Raw genomic sequence first — 12,123 nt, 5'->3', positions numbered from 1 at the left:
AGTATTGTCTATCGACATGAGATCACAATTGCAGAGCGGCATTCACTACACGTGTACTGTACATGAGAAAAGCGTTTTGGCAGGGGTCCAGTTGCCTGATCCCGGCGCATAAATGTTGAATATTCTCCAAAAAAAGACCTTACTGGCCGTCATGCGAGATGTTTTCTCAAGCACACCATACTTTCGTAAATGTCGAGCAGGCCAGCGGGTGTGGAGTCTTGCTTGCGGGGAAGCGGGAGGCGTTTCGCGCGCGAGACGAAAATGTGCGCAGTTGGTGGATGAGGGTGGGAGGAATTGGTGCACGTGGTTATTGGGCGAGGGGGCGTTAGGGGGTTGGGAGCGGTTACTTCGCGGCGAAGGTTGTGGGGGAAAGGCGTTTGGCCTGAAACGGCGGGAAAATTTGGAGCGAGACCTAAATTTGGCGGTCGCCATTGGCTCACACTGAGGATCTACTCTCTTTCCCTCGTAAATCTCTAAATTCCCAAACCCCCCCCCGTCCTCTTTGACCTCTCCCTCTCTTTGCTTCAAGCACGCAACTCAACGGCCGTGCAGTCACGGACCGCAACAGTCAAGCATCACCAACAGCAGCCCGAATCTCTTGCAACCACAACCCCAACCCCTGCACGCACCGCAAACCAGCTATTCTAGCCTTCTTCAGTCTTCCGACTAGCCCGTCTTCCGCGGAAACAGCTTGTCCGCCGCCCACCACGTCCCCTCCCCGACCTGCACGACGCCACTGTTCCCCTCTTGCGCAAAGTACCCCGCCTCTCCCCACGCGCGCATCTGCCCCGCATCGAACGGGCCGTGCACGGTCCCCCCCTCATCATTACTCCACCTGAGCCTCCAGCCCCCGCACTTCGCGAGCAGCCCCTCCCTGCGCGTCTCGTACACATCCGGCACCCCTCCCTCGATCAGCACCTGACAAGCCTCCGTCACCCTCTCGATTCCGTCCGTGTCCCCGTCGCGTCCGTACCGCCGCACCAGCTTGGCGGGCGTCTCCTCCACGCGCAGCCGCGCCGCCACCGCACACATCTCCTCGCCTAGATCACCCACCGCGACACGCCCCACGCGCCGCCGCTTCGCCCTGTCCCCCTTCTCTTCGTCGCCGCCCGCTTCCTGGTCCGACCACTCGCCCTCATCGGCCGCCATTTTCCTTTCTCGCGCCTTCTGCTTCTTCGCCTCTTCTGCGTCCCCGGCCTCCTCGCCGGAGGACGACGACACTGATGGCGTTTTGTCGACGGCTAGAGCCGCCAGCGCCTTCGGGATCACCCCGTCCTTCTCGGTTAGCTTGTCCCCCCCCGCGAGCTCCTCCTCGATGTCGAACGCTGTCAGCCCCTCATCTTCTTCGTTGTCCTTAAAGAGAGAAAGTTCGTCCTGCTTCCCGCTGCAGGGCACCTCTTCCACGATCGCCGGTCTCGACCGCTTCCGCGAAATCGCTTCCCCGACTGGCGTGATTCCGTCAGATGCTGTGGCTGGTTGGTCTGCGATCTCAATAGCGCTCGCCCCGCTTCCGCAACTTTCCGCCGCGGCAAATGTTACACGTCGTTCCGTCGGTGGTACCATCTGTCGTCACTTCACATATTGCCCTCGTGCCACTTTTTTCGATGTTTGCAATTCCCGCCGTGGCAAGGGTTTCAGCTGATGTCCAAAAAATTGAAGTGCGAGACCTTGACAGGCGCCTTTCTTACGAAGACGGGTCTTGCGCAACAGTTGAAGGAGCGGTGCGGCGCTATGCAGAAGAGGTGTGTGCCTGATCCCAGAGTCCGAACCAAATAGAGCTAATACACTGTAAAATTGATCCAAAAAATATTGCTACAGTACTCTCTGGCAAATCCACCCTTCTACGATTTCGACGCTCGGTGCTTTCTCGTCACGAGGAGCCCAGTGCTGTCGGCTAACGGTTGGGGCGGCTTTCAACGTCTCGGCTTAGCCATAGCTTTAGATTTCACGCATCATGTAAATAAGTGTCCACCTATGGTTCCTGTGGCAGCGCAGTTTTTCGTGACCTGGACTGGCCTTCTTGATTTTCATCTGAACCAGGACAACATTGCCCCGTACTTTACAGATTGTTGGTGCAAACATGTTGAAAACATGGAGCTTAATAAAGGTTGATGCACCTCCCTGAGGTCTGGAAGGCTCGCAGAGTAAAGATGACCAGCTACTTGAAGTCAACGATTTCTAGTACTTGCAAATAAGTTGAACACAAAATCCCTTCATCTTTGAAGCCCTCACACACCTGTAGCCGCAGTTACATCTAATTTTCCAGTTACCGAGCCGTTAAAAATAATGTGTGTCTTCGTCTGTTCGTGAAACGGAAGATCCAGCAAAAGCTTAGGCGTGATGACAAAGCTTTGTGGTGCGGTCGCACTACGCGCATCTTCAAACATCATGGTCATGATCTTCATTTCGTTCGATGGATCAAGGCCCTGGTTCAACTCATCCACGAATACAAACGGTGGTATCCTCTCTTCTTCTAGAAGCAGTGAAAAGCAGAAGAGCATAGTGCAGCACATCTTTTCCCCGCCGCTGTTACCGGAAAAACTTATGGGCCGAAGTTCTGCATCATCACGATACGAAACCAAGATTTGCAACTCTAAGTCTCCAATACGCTCAGAGTCCTTGTTGGCAAGTTCGAGGTCACCGGCACAACCTAATCGCCTATATAGGTTAGAAAACTTAGCTCTCATCTTATTGATCCCCGCTTGGAGCCAGTCCAAAAATGCCAACTTCCTCTTTTTCAAGCCCTCCATCTTGCCCTTGTTAGTAGCCCGATCAGCATCGACATCATTTTGCAATTTGTCAATTTTATGTTGCCGATGCTCATACACCAAGACCGCCTGCCTCCCTCCACTTCCGAGGCCTTCAACTTCCCCTTCTTGTCGTGCAATTTCCTGCGTGAGCCACTCCACATCTTTTTCTGCAATAACGTCAAAAAATTCTGGATTTGCGTCAATTTGCTGCTGTGGCAGCACTTCTTTTGCTTCAGCCAGTTTCGCTTTCCATCTACCTCTTGCCTCTTTCGATGCCTTCTTGGCTTGTTCAACTTCTCGCCGCTTTTCGTTTATTTGCGCTTGGAAGGCAGAGTGACTTGCCTGTTCTGCTTCTAAACGGCGTTCTGCATCCAAGCGCTTCGCCAGCTGTTCGTCTAGTCTTCCCACGGTGTCTCGCAGTTTCTTGAGCTTCACAACTGCGGACGGTATCTTTGCGTTGGAATCATCTTGAAGTCTTTGAATCTCTTTCCCCAGCTCTACCTTTTCCTTCTCCACATTTTGCGAAGCGGCCTCTCTAACATAACTTTGCAAATCACTCTTGATCTTCTCAATTTTTTGCGCTCTTTGCCTTCGAGCCTGCCGTCGTTGGTGAGCTTCTTGCAATTTCCCATTAATCTCACGCAAGTTTGCAGAGAGATTTTCTAGTCTCCCCTCTACGTCTTGCATTTGCTGACCTGCGTGGCGAAGAAGATCTTCCTCTTCCCGGATCATGTTTCCTAGTCTGTTTTTCTCTTGCACGGTTTCATTCATGCTCCCCTCAAACAAGGAACCTCTGCGGGTGGCGAAGCTAGTTTCTACGCTCAAATTGCGCACCGATGCATCAAACCGTGAGCGCAAAACTTGGCAACGCGAAGTAGGTGAAAACCAGGCTTGCACACCATCTTCTCGACGGAGCTCATCTCTGAATGTGTCGCATTGCTCAGACCCCACATGAATGTTGTGCAACCCAACTTGCGCATTGAGAGCAGCGCGAACCACAGGAGGACACTGAAAGATGTCACTCACAACAGAAACGATACCAAGTCTCCGCAACTTGTCGTCAACTGGCCTGGCAGGAACCTGTGATCGAATGGCGTAGTCGTCAGGCTCATCGTTAGATGTGGTGGGGGCGGAAATAATATCTGGGGACCATCCGGAGAATCGCTTCCTGCATTCACTCATGAGTAACCTAGAATCCCGAGCAGTCTCCGTCACAAAGGCTGTCATAATAAAGCCGCTGACACACGCAGCCATGATCCTCGCATGGTATGGATTGTCTGCTTCAATCTCTGCCGCCACAGGGCCAAAGACGTGTCCACGGAAAGCTCCACTGGCCTTCATATCTCGCACGAGCATGTCACAATCCCCAAGATGCCTGGGCGCATTTCGAGCTCTACTCAATGCGCGAATTCTCTCTTGTCTAACATCCCCCAACTGGGAGAGTCGGTGATTGTAATGCTTAATCTTGCGTGCAGAGGTTTGTCGCCGTTGGTCAATGGGGCCCTTCCGTGCGTTTTCAGCAGAATAGTCGTTTCGTATTCTGTCTTTCTGGGCTCTCAGCCTCGCACTTTCTTCTTCTATTGTGTGCTCTGATACAGGGCCATCTTGTTCTTGGGCTTGTTGTAATTCCTGGGCGAGGCGAACTTTTGTGTCACCAATTCTCTTTTGGTGCCTCTCGTGCCTCCCCTCAAGGTCTTCCACGGCCTTGGATTTCTCAGAGAGAACAACAGATATCCTATCTACTTCGCCAATCAGAGCGGATGCGCGATTGCTAAGAACTTTCGAGGCCTCTTTGGTAGCAAGAAATGTTTCTCTCGCAGCATCGACTTCTTGCTGCAAACCGTTCAAGGCCCCAGCTTGAATGCGTTGGTATTCCTGATGTAAAACAGCAGCCTCCTCTTCAGCCTGCTTGCGGATTGAAAGCATATGAACAAAGGCAAACTTCAGCTGCTTGCTTTCAAGATATGGCAAATACTTTTTGTAAAGCTTCAAGCGTCTTTGAGCTTGTTTTTGTTGACGGTATGCTTGTACCTCTGCTTCTTCGGCGGCTTGCTGTTCGAGCATTTCTGAAAGCTTGGCCTCCTTCTGGTTTAACTCTTGGGCAAAGTTACTGACAGTCCTATCCAGGGATGTCAAGTCTTCAAACTCTCTTTCTTTTTCGGTACCTCCCAAGGAACGGACAGCAATGGCAAGGAGTTCCTCCGGTTTGTGGTTGACAAAGTCAGCGATTTTTTCCTGCGGCATGAATTGACTGAGATTGTCAAGTTGGATATCGTAGACTCGATTGACTTTAGAGATAACATCAGATTGTCTGGCGCGTTCGCCATCAATTTCAAAGTAGCTCTTGCCGTCTGTGTCAAACGACCTCGTCACAGTGCGGGTGCCGTGAGGGAGGTCCGGATCATACAATATAGCCTCGACCGTGGCGCGGTCCTCGCCGTGCTTAACGAAGGCACCGAGATCCGGGCTGCGACCCAGCAACTTCGGATTGCCAGCAAACGCAATACAAACAGCATTGACAACGGTGGACTTCCCTGTGCCGTTCGGACCGAGAATGACATTCATACAAGGCCCGGGATGAATGGCGGTATTGGTAAAGGTGAGAAAGTTCTTCATCTGAATCTTGACGATGTTGCCCTTGCGAAAGCCGGGGAAGCGTGTAATAGGGCGCGGGGGGTCTGAACGCGCGACGAACTGGCACTGCTCGTCGTCGTCGAGGTCTACGACGAGCGGAGAGGAGGCTGCCGAGCGGCGCGAGTGTCTCTCTGCCGAAGGGATGGTGGACTCCCTCGAGGAGCGGCGCATGTCGTCCGCGGAGCTCGGGCGGCGCGGCGGGGGGGAAGGCTGCGGCGAGAGAGCGGAGGAGGCGCGACGCCGCTTGCGGCGCGCCACGACCTCCGAGGGTGGTGGGTGGGCCGACCGGGCGCTGCGAACCATTCTCCTGCAGGCGGATGAGGACGGGGGTGGGGCGGGGCGGGGAGGGGCGGGACGGGGAGGTTGCGGCAGAGGGGGTTGACGTTTCGGTATGGCTGCCTTGTGATCCATGCCGGCGGGTTGTGATGAGGGGGGTAACAGGATGTGGTTTTGGCGCGAAAAGCGAGGGCGCTCCAGTCCGTTTCTGGACAGGTGCGACATCGTCCCATGCATTGCTGTATCGCTCTCATGAATAGAGCTCTGTGCAGATGCGCCTGCGATGCTTGAACGGTGTCCACGTATACGTCGTGCAAATGGCAATTACGACGCGGATAAAGAAATTGTGGGCGAGGCGGTTTCCCACCAAAAATTCTAACGCGTTTCGTTTGGCGCACTCGCGTGGACCGTTCGGACCGTGCCACCAACTACGCCTCTGTCTTGCTTGCCCGGGAGACCGCGCCTGCCTCAATTGCGCGCATCACCAACACCATGTCCAAGCTTGCCGTCCGCTTACCCCTCACCACCGTCAAACCCTCCTACCCCGTCCTCTTCCTTCCCCTTCCCTCGATATATGTCTGCCCTTCACCCCCCATGGCCTTCCGCCTTCCTCATTTGTAGTCTGCACCACCTGCATTACCCGCAATGGAGGGCACGCCTCCACAAGCAATTCTTCTAATCCGCCAGGCAAACACCCTTGCCGCTGCAAACCACCACCGCCCCGCCGCCTTCTTCTTCTCCACCGCCTCCTCTGTCCGAGGCATCAGCCCTCGCGTGCAGGCCCGTGCCCTATACTCCTCCGCACGCCACCTCTATCTCTACCTCGCCGCCGCCACACACGACCAACTCCGCCTCCACGAAGAACCCGACAGCACCCGGGCGATTCAGCACCTCCGCAAATGCCTCCTTCTCACCCGCAGCATCCCGGATGTCGCCAAGCTACCCCTCTCCGCCTTCGCCTTGCTGGAGAACATCTACACCTTCATCGAGGATCACAACGCCGCACACCGCGAAATCAAAGCCGCCATCCAACATCTCCTCTCGCTCGTCGCCCTGCAGCCGCGGCTAGTTGCCCACTGGTGGGCCTACTTCCAATGCTGCGCAATTGCAAATGCTGTCGCTAGGCGCATCTCGTCCCCGACTATCATGCACATGGCCGGGGACGCCGCACATGAGTGCGCCAATCATGGAGATAAGACCGCTGCGGTCGCGTTCAACCTCACTCAATGTCACATTGCACTTTCCAGTCCAAGCCCGAACGTTTGCGACCTGGACCCCATGCTTAGCGATGCATACACCAATTTGCAGGCTTTGTCTCGCAATCCCAACCCCACCATATCAACAAGAGCCGATCTCGTCTATCTGGCCCTGTGCTACTTTGTCATGCTCGGTTGCCAGCACTTGCGAACGGGTGACCTTGCCGGTGCTCACAAGATGGCTATCAAGGGTCTGCGCAAGTTTTACGGCAAGCTTCGAAACCTGCAGAAAGAAAATCACCACAAGAGCGGTGTCTGGACGTGGCTCCCGTCCCCAATGCTTAGTGCTCTCACCTGTCATATCATCATAGCCACCAACCCAGTCGATGAGGAGAAGCGCCGCTCCAACTACTCTCTCACCGCTCTTGGCAAACTCGGCATACATCCGGACGCCATTCAATCTTTTGATCCTTCCTCACTGCGAGTTCCGGGCGTACCACCGAGGACACCTGCACTCTTGGCCACAGCTCTTTTCGAAGCTGCCGCACGTATTAGGTTAACGTCGGTTGATCTCGGCGAGGCCGCCCCTCTAATATCTGCTGCTTTGAAGACAGCCTTTTCAGATCAGCAATCAAGAACCGAAATAAAGCGCATTGAAAGCGGGCACGCTGCTCACTTTGACAATATTCTTCCACCGGAATTGCCCGTGTCCCAGGTTGTATCGAGATGCGCAGTTTTGCTTTTGGCCGCCGAATTTTACAGCCTGCGTGGCAAGCTTTCATCAGCTATGATTTCTCGAGAGTTTCTTGATCTCGTTCTTTCTTCAGAACGCTTCAAGGACCGCGATGGAAATAGCATTGTATCCGACACATGGCAGATCGCACAGTCGTTGTCTTCACTCCTGAGTGGGAATCTCCGACCAGAAGGTATTGCGCCAGACATGCCGGTGGGAATGGATGCGATCGAGGCAGCGCAGAGAAAGGGGCTAGATACGAGATTCGGAAACAGGCGAGTCCTTGGGATGGCATGGTTCGCCATCGCTGTTCATCAGATGCGAAACCATGACGTGCTAGATTCTGAAAAGGCACTGCGAATTGTTCTTAAAATTGTACACGAACCTGAGGGAGACAACAACCAAGTCGTGGCAAATGTATGGGCCATAATGAGTGGACTTACACTCAACCGCGGAACAATAGGGCATGAAACACAGGGCATGATCAACTCCGCCATCAATATGTCAAGCTCCATTAATGACTCTCTCACACTCTCTCGCTCCCTAAGACAACAGAGAAAATGGTTGAGCCGCATTTCGAATGACCCCGCCGAGAACAGAGCTGCTGCTGAGGCTCTGGGGCAACAATATCAAGAATTGAAGAGGAAGCAGAGAGACGGGACTCTTCTTCTACTTGCTGACTCGTCATGAAAGTCAGCAGACAGAGGACAGCTGAACAAGGATATTCGACAAATATCTGAAGAAACGGGAATTGAGATTGATCAGACCATACATTGCAACGCGAGAGAAGACAGTTAGGCGTACAAGATGGGTAGGCACTGCTTAGCCCTTTGTTCAATCTCTAAATCCCCGCTATATCTAAACCGAAGGAATCCGGCAAATCTCAACAGATGGTGGCAGAATCGCGGACAAGTTTCGCATAGACATCGGACAGAGGCTTGAACAGGCGGCTTCTAAATTGGGAGAATATTGCAACGAGCGCAAGGAGTGCGAGACCATGATTTGCTGCCATGCTTAGCTTGTTGGGTGCAAAAGAGACTACTTCAACCTGAGAGTTGTATGAGCTTTGGCGATTTGGGTTTGTTCACCTCAACAACCTAAGCAGGATTTCGTCTGTCGCGCCATCTCCACAACTCTTGTGTCGAAACAGCTTGAGCTGTGCGGAAGGGAGTTCTGATTTCAAATGGATCTCAAACATCGGGTCATTTTTCAAGCATTCCCAGTGCGACGTCTTCGCACTCAAAAGTAGAGATCGATTTCCACGGTTTTCCATGAATCAGCAACTGATCAGACTTACCGAGATCTATTTGTTAGAAGACACCATAGAAGGGGCGTGTGGATAGTTGGCCTCCACATGCAGGTGTCCTCCTGAAGTCAAGTTTAATCTGAGATTTTAACATATCGAAGTGAGTCTGACGCAAGCAAGGCGAACAAAATTCAGACTCTGCTCGGACAAAACGGTATTGTATTCCGCAGTCACACAATTCACTCCAATTCAAGCCTAATGTATCCACATCCAAGGACGAAGTAGGACTACGTCTCGCCGCATTCTTTTTTCGCCGCGGTCAGTAGAGTTGTGAAGGCATGGTCCGACATGGATCCAAAATTTCCCATCTTGCGATATTTTCTGGAGATCACTGGTGATGAAACACCGGCAGCAAACCTTGCCATTAAAAGAGCGTTATCCTTTGGGATTGCCGCTTGTTGTATGAGCGCCCAACGTCTCTCATCTAGAGTCTTTCCCACGCGCTCCCGTACAGCTTCGGAAATTTTTACAGGCTGATTTCCATCGTTAAGACAAAATTCGCAGTGCCCGCATCGACCAGACTCGACCTCATCACCGAGATGATGTTGAAGATAAGCGCTTTGACATTCGTTGGCACTTAAATAATCAACAACCTGACTAATACGTTTCAGTTGCTGTTTCTGAGTGCAAAGTAGTTTGGCATGCAACCGTCGAGAGACAGCGCCAAGGTCAGTGGGTTGAGATGTGATGAGAGCGCGATGCATTAGTTTCCTGGAATTGATATTCTCCAGGTATCCCTCGTTGACCATATCATCACATAGCCTTGATACGCGACCGTATTGTATATCCAGTTCCTTTGCAACTTTCAAGACATCAATCCCTAGATTTAGTCTCCCCATCTTTCCGAAATCCCAAACCTTTCTGGCCTCAGAACCCAACGGGGGTATCCTCCTCGCTGAAGCTGGGGGTAAACGGCACGATAATTCGGCGAAAAATGGTGTGCTTTCCTCGAGCACGTTCTCTGCCAGGTCAAGTTGGGCCAGAATTTGACCGAGAGTCGTTTCGCGGATGTCAAATTGGTAGCATAGATCGTAAGTACTATACTCAATATACTGCCCCTCTTTGACATCACCAAGCAAATGATTCATAAGATCGCACACAGAAGATAGAGCTGGCGTCTCCGCGTACGCAAAGCCTTCCAAAGCTGGGAGATCATCAACACAGGCTAGTGTCTCGCAAATAGACTGCTGGCTATCTCGGCCAGCACGGCCAATTTCCTGAATGTACCCCTCAAGAGACTTCGGCATATTGAAATGGTACACGTAGCGAATGCCAGAATGATCCATGCCCATCCCAAACGCTATAGTTGCCGCAACTATTGCATCCTTCTTGTTCGCCATGAAGTCGTCCTGGACCTGTTTACGGTCGTCTTGCCTCATACCTGCATGGTAAGAGGCGGCCTGGATGAATCCATGCCTTCGCAGCTCGCTGGCAACAAATGTCGCAGTCGCCTGTAAAGTAACATAGATAATAGTTGGTCCAGGGTCGCGCGAGCGCAAGCGTTCCACCAACACATCCATCCGAGTTTGTAGCTTGTCTGTAAGAGACTGGTATCCATCGTGCGGGGCCGGTGGGATGGAAGAGACGCGCAATGTGAGGTTTCTGCGGACGGAGGCAAGGCGCACTTGTGCAGAGGGGAAAGGAATATTCAATGCCGCACATATATCCTCAGCGACACGTGGTGTAGCTGTGGCGGTTAGAGCTAGCCTTCGTTGACAGTTGAGTCTGTCCGCCCAACGCGAGAGACGGAGGTAGTCTGGGCGAAAGGAGTGACCCCATTCCGAAATGCAGTGGGCCTCATCGACAGCAAACAGCGCAATACGAGTATTCTGGATAAGTCTGAGGAAGCGACTATTCTTAAAGCGTTCGGGAGACACAAACAGGATGCGCAAATCATCGTCGCGTACCCGCTGGAAGAGGTCCCGCGTCTCAGACGCGGTGAGTGACGAATCCAGACAAGCAGCCGACAAGCCTTTCTGAACCATGGAGTCCGTCTGATCCTTCATGAGCGCCATTAAAGGGGAGACGATGAGGGTCAACCCATCCTGAAACAAGAGACCTGGGAGTTGGTAGCAGAGGCTTTTGCCCGCGCCCGTGGGAAAGATGGCGAGCGCGCGACCTGCTCTGTGGTGGGAGATATCCGGGGATGATGGAGTGGCCGCAGTAGCGAGTATGTGCTCGATAACGCGACGTTGGCCGGGGCGAAACTCGTCGTGGCCGAAGCGCTCCTTGAGTAGACGATCGGCGTCAGTGATGGTGGGGGCGCTCTGATCGCGCATGGTGGGCCTTGTAGATGTGCCCAAGGAGCGACTGAGCGGTCGGATACAAGTGATGCGCTTGAGGGGGATTAGTCGCACGAAAGAGAAGGCGACGGAACTCATGCGCTCATGAGCTGCGATAGCGAGGGTATTAGAGCTTGGGCGATGTGTCCCAGGTCGAGTACTGGCCGTGCGAAGATCGGGGAACAATTGCTGTGGACGTTTTGGCGGGAAATAATGTCACCCTGGCGGCATGTGATGCAACGAGATGTTGTTGCACTATACTCTGTATAGCATGTGTGATAGTGATAGTGCTGCACTATACTCTGTATAGTGCAACAAACATCTCGTTGCATCATTCTGGCCATGCTGTATAGTATACAGCATGGCCAGAATGGTGACGTCACGAAGCTGGCAAACGCAAAAGGTCACTGCTGGTTCTTCATCACTCGTGGACAAATAGAATTTCATATGAACTGGTTTTTGGAAACTACCTCGAGAGGTACGGTAGTGCTCCATTCATACACTAATAATCTATTCATACAGACAAACACTCACACGCAGTAATCTATGCAGATGTCTGATTTGTTGGAGACAAGCAGGGACCTCTTCATCTATTCATCTGTTGCTAAAACGAGCGGTCAGTCCTGACGTATGTGGATCGCCGGCACTGAATCTCACCAATCTACCGAATGGAAATTTTGAATGCCCCATTTGCATTGAAGAAGAGTTGATTAGCTTTCGTTTACCGCTTAGCAACTAGACTATCAAAACTGACTTGGGATCGCCAGCCAAGAAGCGCAGCAAGCGTTCTTGCCGCAGCCGCACCCCCCCCCCCCCCCCCAAGGGCAGCCGATCCTAGGACACGCGTCAGCGTTGGGAAATGGCCGCTAGCTCGCTTTGAGACAGCACGAGATCGCGTACGGTACCCCCGATCGTCGGGTCCTCCTGTGGAGGGACCGGCAAGATA

At 52.8% G+C, this 12,123-nt stretch overlaps 3 protein-coding genes; 1 reads left to right on the top strand and 2 right to left on the bottom strand.

Annotated features, from left to right (window-relative positions):
- Positions 1-2,024: 2,024 nt before the first annotated feature.
- CHC_T00001563001 (hypothetical protein) lies at positions 2,025-5,555 on the bottom strand. XM_005712403.1 is given in 2 exon segments: positions 2,025-2,228; positions 2,229-5,555. The coding sequence occupies 1 exon segment, from the start codon at positions 5,553-5,555 to the stop codon at positions 2,229-2,231; it is 3,327 nt and encodes a 1,108-aa protein (XP_005712460.1). The 3' UTR covers positions 2,025-2,228.
- Positions 5,556-6,305: 750 nt separating this feature from the next.
- CHC_T00001562001 (hypothetical protein) lies at positions 6,306-9,301 on the top strand. XM_005712402.1 is given in 2 exon segments: positions 6,306-8,279; positions 8,280-9,301. The coding sequence occupies 1 exon segment, from the start codon at positions 6,306-6,308 to the stop codon at positions 8,277-8,279; it is 1,974 nt and encodes a 657-aa protein (XP_005712459.1). The 3' UTR covers positions 8,280-9,301.
- On the bottom strand, positions 8,953-11,174 carry CHC_T00010224001 (ATP-dependent DNA helicase RecQ). XM_005712401.1 is given in 2 exon segments: positions 8,953-9,122; positions 9,123-11,174. The coding sequence occupies 1 exon segment, from the start codon at positions 11,172-11,174 to the stop codon at positions 9,123-9,125; it is 2,052 nt and encodes a 683-aa protein (XP_005712458.1). The 3' UTR covers positions 8,953-9,122.
- Positions 11,175-12,123: the final 949 nt, after the last annotated feature.

Source organism: Chondrus crispus, genomic scaffold, assembly GCF_000350225.1.
Source record: "Chondrus crispus Stackhouse genomic scaffold, scaffold_102, whole genome shotgun sequence".
Taxonomy (NCBI): domain Eukaryota; phylum Rhodophyta; class Florideophyceae; order Gigartinales; family Gigartinaceae; genus Chondrus; species Chondrus crispus.
This window is presented reverse-complemented; position numbering and strand designations above follow the sequence as displayed.

Coding starts and splice junctions, on each gene's coding strand:
- CHC_T00010224001 (XM_005712401.1), bottom strand. CDS start 11,174: ATGCGCGATCAGAGCGCCCCCACCATCACTGACGCCGATCGTCTACTC.
- CHC_T00001563001 (XM_005712403.1), bottom strand. CDS start 5,555: ATGCGCCGCTCCTCGAGGGAGTCCACCATCCCTTCGGCAGAGAGACAC.
- CHC_T00001562001 (XM_005712402.1), top strand. CDS start 6,306: ATGGAGGGCACGCCTCCACAAGCAATTCTTCTAATCCGCCAGGCAAAC.